We start from the raw sequence: 25,207 nt of genomic DNA on the forward strand, positions 1-25,207 counted from the left end.
TAAATGGCACCCTGGGTATTTTGTTACTTTATTCGATAGAAAATGACATTATTATTTATTTGAAATTGCAACATACGATTCATAACGACAATTTGACTCGAAATACCAAGTGTGTGGTACCAAATTATTCGTAAAAAATGCTTTTTCTAAATAAGCTAATGAGCCACCCTCGTTCCATTTAAAAAAAAATTGAGATATGATTAAAAATACGATTTGGTCATCTTTTAAGCGGCCAGGACAAGACACTAAGAACATTAGACAATCAAATCTATTTTTCTAAGGCTAAGGTTAAAAATTAATGTTTTTAACATAGACATGGCACCCTAGATTGAAATTTAAAATACAATTTTGTTTTAAGCAAAAATGTCAAAAGTTGACATATATTATGTCATTCAATTCAGAGTGTCATTTTCTATCGAATAAACTAAAAAATACCGAAGGTGCCATTTAAAAATCAAAAGTTGTAGTCATTTCCGATAAAACAGGAAGTGGCCGAAAAGGATAGAATATAGAATACGTCAATCAATCCTAATTTATGTCATATACGAACATACCCAATCTCGTTTTTTTTTATCTGAAAAAATAAAAAAGATAAGGGGTGAGCCACTTTTAAGACGCACCCAGTATAATCACGGCTCATTTTAATCCCAGCCTTCAAAAAATGGTTAGAAATCCAATGTAATTGGCGTAGTAATTTTTAATTAATACAGAATCGCACTTTTGAGCAACGTTTAATTATTTATTAAATGTCAGAAACGTACAGTTCAAAATACTGCTAACAAGGAGAAAACGAAGATGGAGCAATATGTTAAAGCACATAAAGTTTTAATTTGCCCATTAAATTTATAAAAATATATTGACCTTCTTACTATTAATTTCAAAATGTATTTTATTGTATATCTGACACCTTTTTAACAATTTTTTTTGGAATAAAATTCTTAAGAAGACCCCTTCTTCTTTCTCTTCTTATTGTTCTGTAATATATCCACTTACCTTTACAGCGTTCAACCAGCACTTATGACCCCTTAGTATACGTTTTATTATCAAAATTTATTAGGAGCACGTAACATAACCTAATATATTTTCTATCTATATATCTTTCTTCACTTATTCAATAATTAAATTAGACAACATTCAGATTAAATGTCACTTTACTAAGCTTCCTCTGCTAGTTTCAATTACACTTTATACTTTTTAGTTTACCATCATTCACGATGTCTAAAAAACACAAGTAAAATTAATAGAATATCCTAGCAACAGCTGGCGTTAGTCAGTTGTATCCATAGAGAAAACCTAATATTTAGCTTATAAAACAATAAACTTTTGATTTCTAACCACAATTTCTCTTGACGGAAGATAATCAAAGGCGAAAATGACGTTCCTCGCAAATTTTGAAATATAATTAGTGGAAAAGTTAAAAGTTTAATAACTTTTTCTACTAATTGAAAATGTCTACAACTAATTTTGACGTTCTGAATGCTTGCATTGCAATTAAAGGAACACACTTCTACGCTAATTGAAACCACTAATTTATTCCACTAATTGCGAGGTTCTGAATGAAGCTTAATTGAAAATGTCTACCAACAATTTTGACGTTCTGAATGCTTACATTGAAATTAGAGAAACTACTACTTAACTTTCTACGCAAATTGAAACCACTAATTTGTTCCACTAATTGCGGGGTTCTGAACGAAGGTTAATTGAAAATGTCTACCACTAATTTTGACTTCTGAATGCTTACATTGAAATTAGAGGAACTACTAGTTAACTTTCTACGCTAATTGAAACCACTAATTTATTGCACTAATTGCATTTGGTCCTGAATGAAGATTTATGGAAAACGATTTTAAATTTTGTCAAAAAATTAATAATAATATTTTTGGTTTGTTAAATACTCGAATTTCTTAAATTTATTGCTAACCAAATGAGCAACAACAGAATAGCCAACTATATCATGGGACATTGAACGCAATTCGTTTGGCAAATACATGAAATAATGTATGTTAATTCACGATTTATTTTTAAATTGTTATCATTGTGAATGTGTTCTATTTTGATTTCACACTGAAAATATCAGGTATCTAGTGATTTTTTGATCATCTCTAAAATGAACCATAATTTGGACATAAAATTTAGGGGAACCAATACCATATTCATAGTCATTAAACCTGCCATTACTTACATTAATAAAGCACCGTAATATATCCTGCAAACGGAATGAAGTACCTGCAACGAGCGAATTTCTGCATTTATCGTAAAGCGCGTTTATCGGCCGGCTCGCCGAGCCATAAAAAACTTTTATTATGTAATGAGACGTAAATTTCAACCAGATAAATAGTAATTTATTTTATGGTTAATAACCCTCCGGCGAGATCATAAAATAGTGCTCGCTGGCTCTTTCTTTATAATGTTTTCTGCCTTCCTTACTCCATTTCCGACTTGGAATTCGATTGCTTAGGAAATATCCTTTTTATTTTTATTCGAATGGGATCATTAACTGCATATAAAATGCAGCTTAAATTTAAGTGTAGTTAGTGCCTATATAACTGAGGTAATTCATGGTAAGATAAATGGGTAGGTAAGATTCTTGAAGAAGTTGTTAACATAAGTAACCACTTATGTTAACTTATGGTGAACTTTTTAAGTTAACTTTGACTAATCTTGCATACTGAAATGAAACGTGTAGATCATTGTACCGGGTGACCTATTCTGTTTGCAGTGTAGGGTTATCTCGCTTTTTAAAGATAGAACATTACAGTTTTCGCTATCCAGAGCTACCTTGTTGTGAAACTTACGCCCCGTTCGGAACCTCGACATTAGTGGAATAAATTAGTGGTTTCAGATAGCGTAGAATTAAGTAGTAGTTCCTCATTATCCAAATTAGTGGTTTCAAGTTTTTCAATAGAAAGTTCAGTAGTAGTTCCTCTAATTTCAATGTAAGCAACCAGAACGTCAAAATTAGTGGTAGACATTTTCAATTAAGCACTATTTTCACTCGCAATTAGTGGAATAAATTAGTGGTTTCAATTAGCGTAGAAATTTGTTCCTTTAATTGCAATGTAAGAATTCAGAACGCCAAAATTAGTGGTAGACATTATCAATTAGTAAAAAAGTTTTACAAACGACTTCTTCCACTAATTGAACTTCAAAATTCAGACAAATGTCATTTTTTTTTGATTCCAGTCAAGAGAAATTGTCGCAGAAATCGTGATTATTTTATGTTAAATATTCGGCTTTCTCTATGGATACGACTGACTAAGTTGCTAGATATTCTATTATTTTAATTGTGTTTTTTAAATATTGTGAATGATCGTAAACTAAAAACTATAAAGTGTAATTGAAACCACTAATTTCTTCCACTAATTGCGAGGTTCCGAATGAAGCTTTAAAAGGTTTACGATCATTTACAATGTCTAAAATATACAATGAAAATTAATAGAATATCCTAGCAACAGCTTGCCTTAGTCAGTTGTATCCATAGAGAAAGCCGAATATTTAGCTTATAAAATAATCAACTTTTGATTTCTAACGACAATTTCTCTTGACTGAAGATAATCAAAGGTCAAAATGACATTTGTCGCAAATTGAAGTATAATTAGTGGAAAAGCCAAAAGTTTGTAAAAAAAACTTTTTTACTAATTGATAATGTCTACCACTAATTTTGGCGTTCTGAATTCTTACATTGCAATTAAAGGAACAAATTTCTACGCTAATTGAAACCACTAATTTCTTCCACTAATTGCGAGGTTCTGAATGAAGCTTTAAAGGTTTTTTAAGGTTTACGATCATTTACAATGTCTAAAATATACAATGAAAATTAATAGAATATCCTAGCAACAGCTTGCGGTAGTCAGTTGTATCCATAGAGAAAACCTAATAATTATTTTATACAACAATAAAATTTTCATTTCTAATCAAAGTTCAAAATGATATTACTCGCAAATTTTGAAGTATAATTAGAAGCAAAAGTTAAAAGTTTTTTCACTAATTAAAAATTACTACTACTAATTTTGACGCTCAGGATGTTTAGATTGAGAGGAACAAACTTCTACGGTAATTAAAATTGGAGCCACTAATTTATTCTACTAATTTCAAGGTTCTGAATGAAGCTTTAAGACTCCACGAACAAAATTAGCAATGCCTCCTTAGTTTCCAAGATACAGGGTGATTTTGAAAATGCTGCAATTTCATGCACCCCTCGTATCTCAGTTGTTTGACAAATTAGAGAATTCAGTGGCGTCGTTAGTCTTTTTTCTTAATACTTCTATTTTTGAGATATTGGCCAAGTATTTGAAAAGGGACATCCAACTAGTCAACATTTAAGTAGATTGCTTGGTATACAGGGACTTTTTAAATACGTGCAATCCCTGAACAAAAAGTAGTCTAATTTTACAAAATACGTAAAAATGTTGTTTACTTAATATGAGAAATATTTATAATGAACTATTTTTCATATATGTCCATAAATCGTGAACGCATTGTATGTTTGAGGAAACCTTTGGAAAATCAAATGAAAGATCTAACTCTCAAATTAATGAACTAAACTTTAAACTTCATATTTTAATTAAAATCTAAATGTAAAATTAAAATCCATTGTATTTTGTTATTTGTTTTCTTGCGTTATACAGTATAGGAGAGTTGAATAAAATGCATTTAACATAACAGTTCTAATTCTATTTCTAAGGTGTTAAAAATGTGTTTCTTTTATTTGTCCAATAAACAAAAGATCTCACAATAAGCGTTGTAAATGGAAAAACCGGTATGGTGGACAATTTCTTGTTTTATTAAGAGTTTTTTGTAGAAGGGACATGACATCAGTTATCCAAACTTGAATGGGAAGGAACACTTGCTTTAATGCATAAAAATTATAATGAATATCCTCCAATGAGGGAATAAAAGGCACAGTATCATTACAATCTTATTATTAAATTTTATTTTATTTAAGATAAAAGTCATATCTTTCTATTTTCTCTTTTGAAATTATAAGCTCTCTATTGTTAAGTTATTTATTTAGTTTCTCTAACTTTATTTTTTTTATTGTTTAATTTAAAATAATTTAACAATTTGTAATACTTTTAACTATACATGTAATTTTTACTTGTATTTTAATTACTAGACTTGTGTTTTGTGACTGTTTTTATGAACTTTTTTACTTCATTTGACTGTTTTCGTTGACATTGTTAGCTTGGGCGGAGGATAAAACTTCACCCCCTCGAAACATGTCGCTCCCCATATTTGAAAAAAAATTAAATATATTTTTTTAATATTTGATTGTGAGGATACTGTGTCTTTTATTCCCTCATTGGGGGATATTCATTACAATGAACTCACACTGGGCCAAATGGACGTTTGTTAAAAATTATAATTTTAATTCAAGAAAATTCCTATGCTTATAGAACATATTTATTATCTTATCAAACTTGTGTAACTAATTAGAAAATTTCGGAAACAAAATACGCAAAAACATGCCCGTTCTTGTCAGGTTGGGGCAACAAACTTCAAGAATAATTCTGTTAGTCTACACGCGTTTAACCCTAGTTTTAGCCCCGGGCTTGTGGGGTGTAACCGATATCTCTAGAACAAAACCTACGAGGGTAGCACACCCTCTTAACAGATCGACCCCTCGTTTTGCTTATTTAGTTTATATTTGGAGAGACGGGGCGGCATGTAAAACTTTCCTTCCTAATTTCTAATTAATGATGATAGGTGTAGTATAAAATATTCTAATTTTCCCCTTGCCTAGTCACTTAATTTTAGTTTAGTTTTAATTAACAAATTGTATTTCCCTAATTCTTGGTACGAAAATTGTTTTTTATGACGATGAGCAAACGAGTAAAATTTCTTGTGCGCAAAAATAAACTCGCGTTTAAACACCGTAATTGTGGCAACATCGTGAGGACTGCGCTACAGCTCGAAGACTATGGCCAGTGGTAGATAGCAAAAAAACAAAACAACTACTAGGGCACAAAAAGGACCTAGTACGCATAATTGTAGGTGTCGTCACTGGAAACTGTCCCACGGGGGTAAACCTCGTGAGATCGAAAGTTTCCGACGACGACTACTGCAGAGAATGCGGAGAGGAAGAAGAAACCATAGAGCACCTGCTGTGCCACTGTCCGGCACTAAAATACCGACGCTTTAAAACTTTAGGGCAAGGTTTTTTGGAGGGACTAGAGGAAGCAGCAGAAGCCAACATCAGCGACATCGGGAACTTTGCAAAGAGCTGGAAGTGCTTTAAAGCAAAGAAAGAATGAGAGGAAGGTTTGGTACAACAATAACAGGGGTATCGCAATGGGTCCAAGGCTTCCGAGTGAGGGATCAAACATGATCCCAAACCCCAGCAACCTAATCTAACCTAACCTTAAACAGCGTAATAACTGGGCCGGTCAGGCGCTGTGCACAATTTTAGAGGCCATAAGTGGGCGTGCTTGTGCGCAAACTAGTAACCTAACTAGTGCGCGACTCCGAAATTTGGAACCACGAAAAACAATGCTTTTGACGATAAGTTTATAATCTGTATCTATAAGACTCTAGAATGCCACTGATATTCTTAAAAGGTCGTGGAACAACTGTAAATTTGGAAAGTCATATCATTTTTGAATTTTTAACATACTATATCGGCAAGAGACAATTTTGGGTCGGTATTTACATCTTTAGGAGTGAAACCAAACTAATATTTCCTATATTAATGTATGGTTCCGAGTCCTGGAAGATGAAACAGTCAGAAATGAAAAAAAAATGACGCAACTGAGATGTACTGCTGGCAACGAATGCTCAGAATTCCCTGGACTGCCCGGCGAACCAATGAATCCATAACTGAACATCACAGAACGTCTTTTAACTTCTATTCTGTTACGTATACTTAAATATTTCGGTCAAGTTATGAGGAGGGGTACTAGTACTGACTGTATGGAAATACTCATTATACTGGGCAAAGTTCCAGGAAAAAGACGAAGAGGCCGCTCACGCTATCAAAGGCCGATTCTCCATCTCCAATATCAATCGTACTAAAGTTTATGGCATGAATGGTTGTCGTCTCGGCGCACTCAGTGATGAGGTGTTCTGGTGTTTCCCCATTTTCCCCACAGAATCTGCATTCGCCGTTGTTTCTTAGCTTCAATCTAGTGAGGTGTTCGTTGGGGAGACCCTGTTAAAAACCCCATGACAATCTGAAGATTGTTCTTACTTAAATCAAGGAAAATCTTGGATTTTTCTCGGTCGTAAATTCTTAGAAATACTACCGGTAAACTAATACTACAATAATTAAATTGAAATGTTTGTTCATTTTACTGCAACAGAACGACTTAAAATTCACCTGGTTAATAATGTTGATTGAACTTGATTGTGTCTAATAGAAACTGAAACTGTTAAATTATTTAGAATTTAAATCATTCTTATTAAACTTTTTTTCTTTGCAGAAATGGTGAGCGCCTTTCTGACCACAATCGTATAGAACTGAAGAAAAGAAGGATTGCCATTAAACATTTGGAACCTTCTGACAATGGAATTTATAGGTGCTCGGCGAAGAATGCCGCCGGTGTACGGAACAGCTCTAAAAATTTTGCCTTGCGAGTTGAAGGTAATAAAATTCTTAGGGTTTAAGTTGTATTTGCAATAATTTCAGGTCGTGTGTGGGCTATAAAGTTAGGTTTTATGTTAGTCTAGGAACATGCTTAGACTTTTCAATTTGCTAAAACTGGAAAATAAAAGAAATAAATAAGTTTACAGGGCAAAAATGTGTCATTAGTTTTGATTAGGGTTTTAAACATATTATTGCCAAAATTCGGGGAATATCACCACTAAACAAAATAATATAACTATCGGAAATATATCTTAGATAAAACATACTGGCTGGATTAATTTTGGAATTTGAAAAAAATGTCATCTGTCGAAATCTTCTCTGACTAGTCGAAAGAACTTTAGCTCATGCTAATTGTAAATACAACGGGTAAATTGGTTTGGAAGTATCAGTATATAACATGCAATTTTTAAGTTTACCAGAAAAATTAGGCATTTAATAATAAAAAAATGAAAGTGTGTAGTAACTAATGAAACGATCAAAGTTTTCTATTAAAAAAGGATAATCAAATTCTGATGTCATTTGTAACGTATGCAATACAAATTTTGGTACTGCTCACAAAGTCAAAAGAGTATACTTTTTCAGCTGCCTTAATTTCCTCTTTAAAGTAATAGTACAGTCAATCTGGCTTCAAAAAAGGTCTAGACTCCCATCAAATTTCCCCCGCTCATGAGAGGGGGTAATTAGGGTATTAGGGGTAGTATGAACTTTGCCAGTCGTAAAAGGTCCACTGGAAAAGCTTAAATTCGTAACCCCACCATTTTTGAGAAACTCAAAAAAATTTGGATTCGATTTTCTCGCTGAACCGTAGGGCCCACAGAAAATTTTAAGGAACAAAAAATGTAGATAATTAAATTCTCTACATTTTCATCTCTAAGTTACAAATCTCTTTTTGTGTTTCTCAAAACGGTGGGGTGGGGGGATACAAATTTTCGAATTTAAGCTTTTCTAGTGGACCACTTACGACTAACAAAGTATGAGAGTGGTGGTAATTTGATGGGAGTTAAGGGGGGGGGTGCCAGATTGACTGTACTATAAAGTATATATCCAACGAGTCAGGGAAGAATATCGTCAGACGACATCCAAACAATCAGAGAAAATACAGTTTACCTGTGAATTAAAACGACAGACAACAACTTTCATTATCAGGTAGTCTGTCGTTAGATAAACTTTACATAAATAAATTCATAATTTATTTATGGCATTTATTTCTCCGGAATTAGAGGGTTTACTTGTCCGGGACGTTTAGAAACTTGTATGGAAACCTTATTTAGTATTATAAGGTAAAAAAAGTCATGTAGGCACTGTCAGATATAAATTATTGTTGGCAAAAGCATAAACAATAAAGATTAAAAAAATATGTGTAACGAAAAGTGTTAGATTAAGCCGGGACCCCATTAGGCCACAGGCCACGCGACGCCACGCTATCCCACGTGAGCCCACGTGTCGCGACGTGGGAAAGAGTGTACACATGAGATCTGGGACATCACACGCCACCGTGGGATGATGTGACGTGGTGTGGCGTGTTGCCTAGTGTGTACGCAATACATGTAATTAAATGGAGAAACATACGCACATATCTTCATGACGTGGGGTGGCATGGCGTGGCGTGGCGTGTTTGCTAATGGGGTTCCGGCATAATCCTTTAGCAATGTCTTTCCTTTTTTTCAGGAAATAATTACCCTTTAATACAAAGCGTACCTGGAGATCTAGTAATCAAAGAAGGTACTTCAGCCTATTTTCATTGTTCCTATAAGAATGCTGAAACTTTGGATTGGCGGTTTAATAATACGAACATTTTAAAACCCAGTGATAGGTAAATATTCTCCAAAATTTACTTAAACGTAGTTTTTAATGGCCCAAAAATAACTACAATTATTATTGTTTGAATTTTAATAATAAACAATATAAAATCTTTGTTAACACCTAATTTTAAACACTAAATAGTTTTAATTGAAAATGTATTTAGTTTTACTTCCACGTCATTTTATTACTAATATATTTATTTTTTTTTATTTAGAATAACAATACATTCAAACGGGACTCTACAAATAAACAATATCAAAAAGACTGATCACGGCTGGTATAGTTGTATAGGAAACAAAAAAGGCTCAACAGAAAATTCTCAAATATACACTGCCTATTTACAAATCGCATGTACGTTAATACTTTACCGTTTCTTAAGTTTGATATACTGTTTATTCTATTTTTATTATAGTTTTAGATACATTTACATCGAATTCTTTTGAACCCGTGTTATCTGAAACCGGACAAGTTGTCGTTGGAGAGGGTTCATATTTTCAACTCACCTGTCTTGAACCCATAGGCTTGCCTTATGCCAAAAAATGGTGGGAAAATCCTGCGGGACATACAGTAAGTTAAACAAAACTAAAACACCATAAACTGCATATTTTATGTACCAGTAAGTATGGAAAGACTCATACATTTTTCTTAAAAAGGTTTAATAGTTATCTGAGAATATATGTGTAGGGGAATGTAGCCTAGACCGTACCGTTTTTCAGATTTTTTAAGCGTTATTTCAACAGAAATACCAATTTTTCAAAAGCTTTGCAAATGGTACGATTCAGGAAACCGTTCGCCGAAGTCGTACCACTAGGCTTCCTATATCATTCCTATATCGAAATATACATACTCATATACTTAACATTAATTTTAGAGTGATTTAAAAATATAACATTAGGCTTTAACTTGTTTATAAACATCACAAACTTATCTTCCGAACCATTATACTACTGTCAGCTAAGTTTGCAGGTCATCTTGTATCTTAAATCAGCATCTATCTCGGCATCTATATGTAAATATTTCTGTCTATAGACCAAATACTACACCTCAAAAATTCATTTGTAGCATTTGCTACACTTACAACTCTACCGTAAGATTTATCTATTTACCTGCTACTTTCCTAAATCATACTGGTACAAATTGAGCAACCAAACAGGGGTACTGTTGGGTACTGTTGTATATTTAGTAAGTAAGTATTAACAACAAGTATTAACTTGTCATAATGTCATTGAAAATAGCGCAAGTTATTTAGCACTATTTTTAGTAATAAGGTGATGTTTAACAATGTGGAATGTAAGGAAATATAGGTACTTTAGTTTGAGAAAGAAATACACATTCTCAATTACATTCCCCTAAGCCATACAAAATCACTTGCCACAAGCACAGATTTGATGTCAATTATTTAGACAAGCACTCGTGCTGCTTGAAAAATATCTTAGGTATTATTCGACATCTTATTTGACTTACTAAATATACTACAGGGTCTATGACCAATGCAGTTATAAACCAGATAGAGAAAGAGGTACTATTTAGGTATAGGCGACTTTCCTCTATATTTAGTTTAAAAGAGCTTGAAATTTTTATTTTTGCATATTCTACCATGAAAAATAAAAAAGAAGTTATCCTCAACGATCTAAACCTATATACGTGATTTGCTTTTGCAGATTTCTGACAGGGGTGACATTTATGTGGATGATGGGAGACTCGTTATTCAGAAAGTAAAATCGTCTGATGCCGGAAAATACACTTGCGTCGCAGAAAATATAGCTGGCAAAACCACAAAAGCTGTCGAAATTGTTGTTACTAGTAAGTTTTAAGCAGTAAGAATAAAAAAGGGAGTATATATAAATATTAACTATCTATAGAGAGTTATTTTATCAGTTTTGATACAGAGTTTTTTACCGAACTCATGCAATGACGTGTGAAACAAGTTTTTTTAGATTAATGATATTTTGTGTATGTTTTTTTTTTAAATCCAAAGTGTACGTTTTTGAAGTGAAACTTCTTTACGCGCGTTAGGAGTAAAGAATCAAGGCCGTGACACACGAGCTAGCGTCAGGAAAAGTGGTAACGATCGGAGGAAACGACAGAACGTCGTAACTCTGGCCCTACGGGCTACACGCAAAAAATGCGGAACCTTTCAGGAGATATATTAATTTATTTTTTTACTATAACATATTTTCTTTATTTTATGACATTATTTTTTTATTAATTTTGTTTTAATACAAAATCAACGGTTTATAATAGACGCATCTGCTAAAAGCAAAAGTGTTCTTGAATAGTTGTATTTAGTAATTTTAAAGTTTTTCTTTTTTCTCTTTGTTTTTATTTTTGCTGCTTTTTTAGTATTAAAAATCCACCAAATTGGTTTGCGTTTAGAAACGTAGTGATGTTTAAAAAAATAATTTTTCTCTTCTAGTGACGAAAAAAACAAGTCTTTTCTACAGGGTGTGTCAGAAAGCATGTGCCATCTCTCGTAGGGAGATTCCTCACATAAACACAAGATTTATTTTTCATATCAACATACGTCCGATTCTGTTTTGTTTCGTAGTTACAGGGTGTTAAAGTCTTAATAATCTTTCAATTTATTATAATTTTCTTCCAAGTACTTTTATTGATTCGAATTAAATTTTCAGAGGAAAAATTACTATAAGTGCTACATATTTTAATGCTAAAAAAGTGTCGATAAATTCATCAGGAACGTGCTATCAGGAACGTGTTATCACTAGAATATTATTCAAAAAAAAATATGTGCGCCACTGACTTTTTTCTTTTGATATCAAAATTGTGGAGACCCTTTACTGTCAATTAAAGTTATCTCTTGATATTTTGTCGAATTCGGCCTCCTTGATGAGATAAACGTAATTTTGTTAATCACAATTAATAAAATTAAAATTAAAATTATATTAATAAATTATATATTTTACCTACTTTATTATTAAATACTATTAGTATTAGTTATTATTACTATTAGTCCCACCTACAGCAATTTTTTTTCTTAAATAAAAAAATAATGGTATTTAAGATAATTAAAAAAACTAATTTAAAAAGTTTTAACATCCTGTAACTCTAAAACTACGCACTTCCATACCCAATCTTATAGGAACTTTTTTATATTTTTTGGAATCAATGAGTACTTATTTAAAGTGTTTGCAAGTTAATGGTACTACATTTTTTTAAAGGTTGCTATTAGGCTTGGATCAAGGCAAATTAATAAAATTGCGTTTATCTCACGAAGGAGGCCGACTTTTAATCGGCATTAAACTGCTTACACTATTTCGGTAAAAAGGAAAAAAAAGTGGCGTACATGTTTTTTTTAGAAAAATATTCCAGTGATAACCCATATGCACGTCCCTGGTGAATATGTCGACACTTTTTTAGCTTTAAAATATGTCACGTTTATAGTAACTTTTACCTCCAAAATTTCATTCGAAACGCTAAAAGTACTTGGAGGAAAATTATAATAAATCGAAAAAATATTAAGACTTTAATACCCTGTTGCTACGAAACAAAGCAGAATCGGACCTATGTTGATATGAAAAATTATTCTTATTTTACTGTGAGGAATCTCCCCACGAGAGATGGCACATGTTTTTTAAAACACCCTGTATAATCTGTAAAAAATTACATTTACAAAAAACATAAATTTTGAAAATTTTTGTTTTTTTTAGCTAAACCATCATTATTGCAAGGCCCTTCTAGCGTCACGGTCGACGAAAACGAAAAATCAGTTTTAACTTGTGCTTACAACACCACTCACGAAGAATACACCGCGGTAAGATGGCGAAAGGACGGCAAGTTGTTAAAGGTAAGCTGTCTCATCTTCGGCGCAAAGTTATTTCATCACGTTCTTTATACTTTTAGCACGAGTACAGCGAAGCAAATTCCCTACACCAAAGGATACGAGTCTATAAACATAACGGCACGCTGGTAATACACTCGACACAAACGTCAGACAGAGGAGAATACGTATGTGAAGTGATTACGGAAGGTTTCGGACCGGTGACTTCGGAGCCAGCGACGATATCTGTTATTGGTATGTTCCTTGTCAGATTTTAAATCCTGTACAGGGTGTCCCATTCTGGTTGAAATCATACGGTATCTCCGATATTAGTGAAAATAAAAGGACGCGGTTTGCACAAACCTGTACCACTTTTTTGTCAAACGAAAGATGCTGTAAACAAAATTTTCATAGCCCTCCTCGTTTCTGAGCTGCAGGGTCTTTTTCAAAATTTTGCAATTTGGGATGCCCCCTGTATCTCTGTTATTGTTAAAGGTATCGAGAAGGTAAAAACTGTTTATTGTAGAACTTTTTACGGAGAATACAGTGTCGTAGTCTGTTATTCTACGAAAATAATATTTTCGAAGATATTAACTAAAGTTATGTTTTTTTAAATGGAACACCCTGTATATTTATAAATTATATGATTTGGCTTGCCATAAGCTTCTCAAAAATATATCACTCTATATTTATTTTCACTATTTACTGCAATATTTAAAAGTTTTTATTAAAAAATCATATTTATTAGTAGGCCATGATTGATAATAAAAGTAACTAAAGCATTATTAAAAGTATACTGCTACCTGTCTCTTGTTTTATTTTAGAGGCCACTAATAATTTTTTATATATTAGGAAAACTTAACTCTCTACCTCTATTTGTAAATCTTTGAAGTTATCGTACCGGAACTTTTAGATATTCCTTTAGCTAATTTACGTGAAATATACTTTCAGCAAGATGAGGCTTTCCCTAACAACTTTGAAAATATTAGAATTTTATTAAATTATTATTTCTCAAATCAATGAATTGGAACCAATGGACGCATATGATGGCCTCCCTGATTCCCGGATTTGTCCGTTCTCGATTTCTGATTTTCGTGATTTTTAAAATATGAAATATATCGTGGCAACTACAACAATGTCGAATACCAGGAAAATGCTTTAATAATGCAAGCTTTTAGATATTTGCAAACTTATCCCGTTATAATAAATTCCGTTAGAAAGAAAGAAAAATATATTCAGAAATTCAGTAGGAACAGTTCAAAAGTAAAATATATCAATCCCAAATAAAATTTTAATGTGTGTATGACCATTTTAGTAAATATCATTTTGATGTTTCATTTTTATGTTATTTATCACGGCCTACTAATAAAAAAAATGATATATTTTAAATATTGAAGTAAAGAGTGAAAATATATATAGAATGATATGTATTTTTGAGAAGCTCATAGCAAGACGGATCATATGTTTATAAATATACAGGGTATTCCATTTGAAAAAACATAACTTTAGTTCATATTTTTAAAAATATTTTTTCGTAGAAAAACAGACTACGCCACTGTATAAAAAAAAGTAAAAAGTTCTACAATAAATAAAAAAAAAGTAAAAAGTTCTACAAGAATCAGTTTTCACCTTCTCGATACCATCCACAATAACGGAGATACGCGTGCTGACCCAAATTGCAAAATTTTCAAAAAGACCCTGTACCTCAGAAACGAAAATTTTCTTTACGACATCTTCCGTTTGATAAAAAAGTGGGACAGGTTTGTGCAAACCGCACTCTTCTAGCTTCACTAATAACGGAGATGATTTCTAACCCTATGTATTTTTAATTCATTGAAAAGAATTTAAAATTAACTTTCCGAAAATATAGCATGCTTGATATTTTGCTCGATTCCTTTTCGAGATATACCGGGTGTTGCATCGTCGGACGGGACATAGGAAATCCCATGTAAATTTTAATGGGGTCAATTATTGGCTTCCCTAATTATTTTAGAGAATATTTCTATTTAGGTTTATTGAAGAGCACTAAAACCCACATTCAAAAGAATAACTTTGGATATTTTTGATTAGCTCGTTTACGAGTTATCGCCCATTTCTTTTTAAATATTTATCCTTTCTTATGGCCCTGTATTTACTTATGAGCACCAGTCAAGGTAAAAGATAACTGTCAAATGAAGTTGTCATTTTGAGAAATTTACCTATTTAGTGCTTTATTATTATTGAAAACTCATTCCTACATCGGAAATCTTAAAGATGTATTTATAAATACAAATTAATATGAATTAAAGTAAAATAAATTAATCAATTACAAGGTTAATTATAGTATTATTACAATACTCAATAACTTATTAATTTAGGTACTATTAAATGACAACTTCATTTGACAGTTATCTTTTACCTTGACTGGTGCTCATAAGTAAATACAGGGCCATAAGAAAGGAGAAATTTAAAAAGAAATCGGCGATAACTTTTAAACGGGCTAATCAAAAATATCTAAAGTTATTCTTTTGAATGTGGGTTTTAGTACTCTTCAATAAACCTAATAGAATTATTCTCTAAAATAATTAGGGAAGCCAATAATTGACCCCATTAAAATTTACATGGGATTTCCTATGTCCCGCTCGACGATGCAACACCCGTTAGAGTTTTTAAAAATTCGCCTACTTTGAATAAGTAGGCTTTGAACCGCGCCGGCTGTAAACCAAAAATATTCTAGCTGTGAGCAGCACTTAAAACGAAAATAATATTTGCAATGAGAGATGCAGACTTTTATAACAATATAAACTACATATATTAAACAACATCAACACATTTAAACTATATCAAATAACAATAAAAATAAATAGCATGAGATTTTACTACAAGACATGAGATTTTATTATAGGTGTTCGACATGTCGACCGTCTTCTGTTATGGACAGACAGGATCATTTTTGAACATTTCTCTCAGTAACTCAGTGGCTTTGCAACAACAACCTCTTCTTGGCTTGTTCGTGTATATCAGTTATATTAACTAATTCGTTGTTATGAAAATCTGTAACTATTATCTCTTCCATTTATACTTATTACAACAAATTAAACTAAAATTCAAGTCTTGTTCTTAACTTTCTTAACAGATATATGAAATTTTGATAATTATTACTTTTTGTCATGGCAACTATGATATTATAGAGTAATTTGTAGATTCTAAAATTTTTGAAAACTTAAAAAACTGTAAGATACCAAGGTTTTTGGGTTTTTCTAAACTAAATAATTTGAGGAAAACAAAATCTTTTCCTTTTTTAAGTTGTGACTGGTTTTAAGAGCATATAATTACTGAAAAATACAGTAATATCAAGTTTTCCTTTGTGTGGATGTTTTTCAGAAATTTCTCTTGTTTTTGCTACACAATATATACGCGTCTCCATATAATTTAGAATTTATTTCAAAATTTTAAAGCCTATTCTTTATGCTGGATGAATTTCATTCTCTCTGTTCTTCTTCGTTATTACTTTTTTTAGCCAGTTTATAATAAAACATTTTTGTCTCTCCTCTAATTGAAATTAAGTCTATTCTAGTATTTGGAATATAATTATAACAATGTTGCAATAAAATAACGCTATGGTAATTTTGAGGGTTGGTATGATTAATGATTGGCTTCAGGTTTTTTTTATGTTAATAATGTTTATGAATTTATTTCTATATAACAACGTTTCGACAACCCAAGTGTCATTCTCAAGTCGAATATATTAGAGTTGATACAAAGTACTGGGATGAGAAATACGCGTAGTAACAGTCTGGAACAGGAATTGATTTAAAAAATACTAGTTTTTTAGGATATTTTTTTTCTGTAGATTAGATTTTTCTCATTCTAGGAGTCAATTTCGCTATCTCGAGGTTAGGTTTTTATATAATAATAATACTCTTTTAAACTTGACCTCTTTATGATAAAATGTAAAATAATCAATTTTTTTACCTTATAAAAATAATTATTATAGAGTGAATACTATTTTTAGAAAGCCCATAACAAGGCAAATAAAATAAAAGAATAATATACAGGGTGCCTGAATGAATAATATACAGGGGTGCCTACAAAACATGTGGATCTCCCATTTAAAAAGACAAAAAAATGAATTTAAATAACAGACAACTAAGACTAACTCCGTTCCAATAGCTATAATATCTAAGTCGGACCAACAAAAGAGGGACTATTATGACAGACGACATTTAAGGTGACAGACAACAACTGTCAGTGTTATGCGTTCTGTCGTTGAACATACGTATACATATGTATTTACTTTTATCAGTATGTCCTATGTGTATCAGTAAATGTCCTTTTATTTTTGATATTTATCATGACTTTGGTTCATATGATTTAAATATTAATGTAGTAATAATAAATATATATTACTTATACCGTATGTTTGAAAAAACCGGTGTCAAGATAGTTCGGATATGACGATCGATGATATTCACAATTCCAAGCCAATTCTGCTGCCATATCAATGAACTGAGAAACCATATTTTCTTTTAGAACAATTACGTTTCGTACCACCTCCTGTCAATCGAAAACTGGAGCTCGACAGTGTTGCCAAAATTCACTGCAAAGCCCAAGGTACGCCGCCACCGCTGATTCACTGGGAGAAAAACGAATTGTCTCCTGATAACTTTCCAAGTCACATCACCGATATGAATGGTACCCTCCATTTCAACAGAGTCACAGCAAAAGATAAAGGAAAATACAGTTGTATAGCCAGTAATAGTCAGGGTACCATAAACGCCTCAATTAATATAGATGTTGTAGGTAAGAGACCAATATTTTGTATCTAATTTTAGAATATTTTTTACTGGTGAACTGATGTAACGGAAGTATCAGTTTTCAATAAGTAGGCTGCATTTCCTATTTTTCAATTTTGATTGCGTGTTGGATCAAGGTTTACACTATATTGGAAAATTTACATCATGAAACCTAAGTATACACATATATAACAGGGAAATTATTTTCTGGATATAGATGGTGAGCCATAATGTTTGCTACAAAAGGAACGGTTTACTATTGACAGATGATGTTTATGCATTCGGAATTACTTCAACATGGGCAGCATGGGCAGTAACAAAAAAAAACATTATGACATATGTATGTCAGGGCGGTAAATTACAAATATACTTTTTAAATATTGAAAAAGTAGGGTAGGTAACAAAATATCGCCAACAATCAAAGAGAAAAGTTGTTCAGAATTTGATTTTACGTCTAAGTTCAGGTTTCATAAATATACTAGGACTTCAAATTAAATTCTGAACAATTCTTCGATATCTTGTCATCTAAACTCACTTTTTGCATATGTAAATGGGATTTCTGTAATTTGCCACCTTGGCAGTAGTCGCATGACATATGTCAAAACGGCGTTTTTTGTTACTGGATATGGTGAAGATATTTTGCACATTTGTTTCCAATAAATTAATAATTAAAAAGTTTCCTATTTGTTACGATTTTTTTAGCACACACGGTATATAATATTCTTTTCTTCGCTTACAACATATCTTACTTCTAGGTTTTATAATTTATCTATTGTGAAAACTAAAAATTCTCGAGAAGAACGAAATTACAAAAATTGACGAAACCAAAAATTATGCAATTTTTATAATTTTAATTAATTTATATAATTAATAATAAATATAAGTAATTTTTTTCTAGTTGCACCAAAATTTGTGGTTCCCCTTAAAAGTCCAGTTGAGGTAAACGAAGGAGAGTCTTTAATAATCAATTGTGTGGTGGAAGGAGATCCAGAACCCACTGTACAATGGGACAAAAATTCGAAAATGAACGATTTCGATATATCCAGGTTCAAATTTTTACCCAACGGATCTTTGTTCATCTCAGAAGTATACAGAGATGACGAAAATAAATATGGCTGTACCGCGGGGAACAGTGCTGGTTTAAATAGAAAAGAAATTCAATTAATTGTTCATGGTAAGAAATTAATTATTAATTAATCATTATTTTAATTACAAGAAAATAAAAGACGTTCTTAATAATGTACAGGGACATCATTTTAAGTGTCTCACTCGATTTATAATTTTCCTGTTTGGTATTTAAAGATAGTAGAAAGATTTTCTAATGTAATTTTTCGCGAGGATGCCGATTCTCTACATCAAAATTTTTGAAAACGTCAATTTTGACAGATACGACGCCATTTTGATTTTTTTTAAATGGAAACCCCCACATATTTTAGCATGAAATCTTTAGAATTATTTTAAGTGACTCATCCAGTTTACAATTTTCGAATTTTAAAATTCTTGAAAATGTGAAATTTGACAATTACTACGCTTAATTTTTTTTATTTTTTTATACTTTGATTCTTCTTCAATATGACCTTTACATACGGGGTGATTCCGGAAACTTTGGCAGCATATTTTGCAGATAAAAATAAGTAAAAAAGTTCGTATAAATGTCCTAACATGCTTAGTTTCGGAGATACAGGGTGTAGAAGTATCATTTTTATTTCGATTTTTTCCAAATAATTTGTGAAGTAACGTTAATACTGTGATGAAAATTGGTGTCTGGGAGATTTTTGATATGAGAAATTTGATTTTGATGTCAATATAAATCCAATTTCTAGGGGGCGCCACATACACGTGTTTTAAATGTTTTGAAGAGTAACAACTTTTCGTCCGTACTACTGAGTATACGTACTATAAAACTACTGAGTGAAAAATTGTTCATTTATAACGATTTTTACGTAAAAAAGGTCTGTTGGTAAAAATTGTTACGAGTAAGGGTTCTCGAGATATTGGGAATCGAAATTATCAATACCTGTCATCATTGACATATATTAAACATGTGGACTAAATAGTTACTAGTCTGAAATCATAAATTTGAAATGTTTTTTTGCCAAAAGGTCAACAGAAACTGTTTTATGATCATTTTTCCGCAGAAAAATTTATAATTAATTTAAAAAAATTAAAATTTCCCACATTTATTATTTCAGCCAAATATCTATCTACTCAACGTGTTTATTTTTTTGTCAATAATGACATGTATTGACTATTTCCATTCGAAATATCTTGAGAATGGTTGCTCGTAGCGATTTACCGAGAGATATTTTTACGTAAAAAGTCAAGAAAATGTATATTTTTTTACTCATTAGTTTTATACAGGTATGGGCGAAAAGTTATTACTTTTCAAAACAGTTAAAACACATGTAGGTGGCGCCCCCTACAAATAAGAGTCATATTGATATCAAAATCAAGTTTCTCATGTCAAAAACTCCCAGACACGAATTTTCAGTCAAATATTGACGTTACTTCAGAAATTAATTGGAAAAATCGAAATAAAATGAAACTTCTACACCCTGTATCTCCGAAACTAAGTATTGTAGGACATATATTTATACGAACTTTTTTACTTATTTTTATCTGCAGAGTATGCTGCCGAAGTTTCCGGAATACAGTTCGGACCACCCTGTATATATAAAAAATGAAAATTTAGTTTTAAACTGCTAGTCATTTATCATAAGATAGCTCAATTTACGTAAATTTCATGCATTTGTATACAAATGCCACTCAGTTGTAAGTGAATGGCATTCATATTCAAATACATAATAATTAGAGGAATTCTTGATTTCAACCCCCTGTATATAGAAAACGGTAAATGCAAAGTATACTAAACTATATATTTTTGAAATTAGCTAAAATATGTCTACCGGACCATGCTAAAATATGTGGGGGTTTCCATTTAAAAAAAATCAAGATGGCGTCGTATCTGTCAAAATTGACGTTGTAAAAAATGTTAATATAGAAAATCGGCATCATCGCGAAAAATTACATTAAAATATCTTTTTACTATCTTAAAATAGAAAAGAGGAAAATTTTAAATTGGGTGAGACACTTAAAATGATTCTGGAACAATTCATTTTTAAATCTACTGTATATCGAAAACGGTAAGAGCAAAGTATACTAAACTATATATTTTTGAAATTAGCTAAAATATGTCTACCGGACCATGCTAAAATATGTGGGGGTTTCCATTTAAAAAAAATCAAGATGGCGTCGTATCTGTCAAAATTGACGCTGTAAAAAATTTTAATGTAGAAAATCGGCATCCTCGCAAAAAATTGCATTAAAATATCTTTTTACTATCTTAAAATAGAAAAGAAAATTTTAAATTGGGTGAGACACTTAAAATGATTCTGGAACAATTCATTTTTAAATCCACTGTATATCGAAAACGGTAAGAGCAAAGTATACTAAACTATATATTTTTGAAATTAGCTAAAATATGTCTACCGGACCATGCTAAAATATGTGGGGGTTTCCATTTAAAAAAAATCAAGATGGCGTCGTATCTGTCAAAATTGACACTGTAAAAAATTTTAATGTAGAAAATCGGCATCCTCGCAAAAAATTGCATTAAAATATCTTTTTACTATCTTAAAATAGAAAAGAGGAAAATTTTAAATTGGGGAGACACTTAAAATGATTCTGGACCAATTCATTTTTAAATCCACTGTATATCGAAAACGGTAAGAGCAAAGTATACTAAACTATATATTTTTGAAATTAGCTAAAATATGTCTACCGGACCATGCTAAAATATGTGGGGGTTTCCATTTAAATAAAATCAAGATGACGTCGTATCTGTCAAAATTGACGTTGTAAAAAAATTTAATGTAGAAAATCGGCATCCTCGCGAAAAATTACATTAAAATATATTTTTACTATCTTAAAATAGAAAAGAGGAAAATTTTAAATTGGGTGAGACACTTAAAATGATTCTGGAACAATTCATTTTCAAATCCACTGTATATCGAAAACGGTAAGAGCAAAGTATACTAAACTATATATTTTTGAAATTAGCTAAAATATGTCTACCGGACCATGCTAAAATATGTGGGGGTTTCCATTTAAAAAAATCAAGAACGGATCTTTGTTCATCTCAGAAGTATACAGAGATGACGAAAATAAATATGGCTGTACCGCGGGGAACAGTGCTGGTTTAAATAGAAAAGAAATTCAATTAATTGTTCATGGTAAGAAATTAATTATTAATTAATCATTATTTTAATTAGAAGAAAATAAAAGACGTTCTTAATAATGTACATTTAGTTTATTTACTGTCAGTAAATCATTATACACGTTTTATTATGAAAGTACTTTGAATTAAATTTTAAATAAAACCGTATTGCCTATATTGTTTTATAACTTACTAGTTGATGTAGTTTTAAAGTAAAAAAATATATTACAGGGAAAGATGGATACCACGCTGGAGGAGATGGAGATACCACAGTGACCAAAGCTGTCTTGATTACTATGTCCGTTGCAGGCGCCTATATTGTTTTAGTTATCGGACTAATGATTTGGTGCCGCTACAGAAGGAGGTCTAGAAAATTACCAATTGCGGATGGTACGTTGACTTTTCTACAGGGTGTGTCAAAAATTGTGTAAAGTAGAATTATATAGCCATGGTACTAATTACAATATAATTACAGATATTACTACAATCTAACAATTTCTACATACATACTTCTGAAATACTGCCTTTGAAACAAAAATATAAATAATAAAAATATAAAAAAAATAAAATTTTAGGATTTGGAGTTTAGAGACAAATTCCTCATTTGCTTTTTATTTATACACAAAAAATTCATAATCAACGAATTTGAAGGCGTTAGCCCCATATTCACTATGTGCTAATTGTCGATTTGGTGCGTTCATGAACGATGCGTCGATACGGTTCGTCGATGCGATTCGTTAGTTCGTTGGGAAATTTGTCCATTGTGTTCGTGATATTTCTTTTGATGGTTCGCCCAAAAACCGACATTCCGCCGAATTGCTCGAAAACCCATTGCATCGCCGATTCGACCCATTAACGAATCGCATTGAGAAATCGCATCAACGAACCGCATCATTGAATAGTGAGTATATAGAGCTTTAAAGTGTTCTCTTTTTTACTTTTTTTATAAACTTTAAACTAGCGTGTACCCGCGACTTCGTTCGCGTCGAATTAATCATTTGTAATGGTGATGATAAAGCAAAGCAAGAATTTCCATTAAGATACAAACTGAATACAATTTTCTCACATTTATGTCAGCATGAGCAAAAATAATATGGCGATATTATTATATAACTTGGTAATATTTGAGGGGTAGTTTCATCTCGTTGGAATTTGACTTTTGAAAAATCCTTTGCCAAAAATAAGCTTTTTACGTCAAGCAGTTTAAGCAGAATCGTGATTACTCAATGGTCATATTTTATGAAACACCCGGTATACATTTTTAAAAAATCTTAAAATATGTAAAATAACAAAATAAAATATACGTGTTTAAGCGTTTTTCCGGAAACTTGATTTTTAAATAAAAAATATTGTAATATTTGAGGGGTGGTTTCACCCCCTTGGAACTGGAATTTCGAAAAAAACCTTCTTATCGAACCCCTACACCCTAGAATCAACCTGTATGCCAAAATTGAGCTTCTTACGTTGAGTGGTTTAAGCAGGATCGTGATTAATCAGTGAGTCAGTCACGTAAGGATTTTATATATTAGTATAGATTGCTATTTATTTTTTGTTTCCAAAGGCTAGAGATGATATACTTCTTAAAATGTCAAGTGTTTTTTATTGTTGTTTAGGAGATTGTGTACAAGTAAAGAACAGTCGAAAAACTTACCTCTATAGATTGTAAACTCAGTAGCTTTTGCACAAAGATAACGCCTACAATTTCGTCACATATATTATCATACGATTCTACTTTAAGCAATATTTTATTTAATCTTAATATATAAAAATTTATAAACCAAGGTAGAATTTCCGTAAATGGTATGGTTTTTCTTACAGGAAAATTAGAAAATGGAGATTTGGAACATCAAGAATTAAAAGCGAATGAAAACGGAACCGGTCCTGGACCATCCAAAACAGCGATGAATGGCGTAGAAACCCACAAAGAAGGACAAAAAAGCGACGGAGCTGACACCTGTAATTCCCAAGGCTCCAACCAATCGAAAAAATCCAAAACAAGCTATGATAAGTAAGATTTTTTCTAGTTGTAACGCCATTATCTGTTTCATACTGTATCCTAAAACACATTTACATACTTGATTTTAATTAGGAAAATAAAGTTTTACAGTAGTAAGTCCAGTAAAAAAATTACCGGAGTAGGCCTATCAAACTTTTTTACCAGAAAAACATTTTAAATTTTTAACAAGATTTTTATTCACTCAGAATAAAATACCGAATAAGTATTTTAAAACAATCTTTTCTAATCACGTATGAAATAAAAACTATAATAATTTTATTTGCATAATATTCTTTTTCATATATCGTCCTGATGATTATTTTGGTATCAACTACTCTGTAGTCTCGTTAGGTTGCGCCATAACTTTTTTCTGTCATCATCTGTCTTTCAACACTGTCTGTCATCAAATTTTCAGTACTAATCAACACTCCATTTTATCAGCTTTTTAAAAATAAGTAAATTCATTTAATACCACTGACTTTTAAGTGACTCTTCTCTGATGTAAATAAAATTAGAACCATAGATAAATGAAACAATTTAGATAAATGAAACAACAGTGCCAGATTGCGTACAACAGCCGCGACCCAAAACAATTATACAGGGTGTCCCAGAAATAAGTGCAAGTATTTTAAGGGGTGGTAGATCTGGTCAAAAGAAACATTTTTTCTCTTTACCATTTTTCAAATTAGTCCAAAATAACCGAGTTATTTTACTTTGAAAATTTAAACAAAAAATGCTTTTTTGCTTAAATTTTGCGGACCACTGGATCTTTTTTGGATCTTCTTTCATGTAAATTTAATAGTGATGGGTAAAACTGTTATTTTTAGATAACAGTTGAAACTGTTATAGTTATTTATAAATAACAGCTTAAAAATAACAGGTTTCTTTATTTTATTGCTAAATATCTGAAAGAGTATGAGGCGGTCATCGCCAAGCGTATTAACGCAGTTGCATGTTGCAACAATGACGTGCTCGGTGGGGCATAACATTTCTAAATATCGATTGTTATCTCTACCTACCTTGTTATAAAATACCTCTCTAAAAACGGTGGTTGTTT

The 25,207-nt window shown here is 31.5% G+C and overlaps 1 protein-coding gene across 3 annotated transcripts in view; it reads left to right on the forward strand.

The window, feature by feature from the left end:
- LOC115889681 (tyrosine-protein kinase-like otk) overlaps window positions 1–25,207 on the forward strand; it is a 205,535-nt gene that overhangs the window by 168,386 nt on the left and 11,942 nt on the right. The window contains exons 5-16 of one of the 3 annotated variants that reach the window (XM_030909737.1): window positions 7,419–7,579; window positions 9,251–9,395; window positions 9,600–9,736; window positions 9,798–9,952; window positions 11,047–11,188; window positions 13,054–13,190; window positions 13,247–13,418; window positions 17,676–17,945; window positions 18,837–19,034; window positions 22,093–22,170; window positions 22,386–22,544; window positions 23,973–24,162. In XM_030909737.1, coding sequence (XP_030765597.1) covers window positions 7,419–7,579; window positions 9,251–9,395; window positions 9,600–9,736; window positions 9,798–9,952; window positions 11,047–11,188; window positions 13,054–13,190; window positions 13,247–13,418; window positions 17,676–17,945; window positions 18,837–19,034; window positions 22,093–22,170; window positions 22,386–22,544; window positions 23,973–24,162 — 1,944 coding nt within the window. Of the gene's footprint in view, window positions 1–7,418; window positions 7,580–9,250; window positions 9,396–9,599; window positions 9,737–9,797; window positions 9,953–11,046; window positions 11,189–13,053; window positions 13,191–13,246; window positions 13,419–17,675; window positions 17,946–18,836; window positions 19,113–22,075; window positions 22,171–22,385; window positions 22,545–23,972; window positions 24,163–25,207 lie in introns of all 3 variants that reach the window. The other 2 variants (XM_030909738.1, XM_030909739.1) reach the window with 2 other exon arrangements.

This window comes from Sitophilus oryzae, unplaced genomic scaffold (assembly GCF_002938485.1).
Source record: "Sitophilus oryzae breed Bouriz unplaced genomic scaffold, Soryzae_2.0 scaffold_829_pilon_pilon, whole genome shotgun sequence".
Classification (NCBI taxonomy): domain Eukaryota; kingdom Metazoa; phylum Arthropoda; class Insecta; order Coleoptera; family Curculionidae; genus Sitophilus; species Sitophilus oryzae.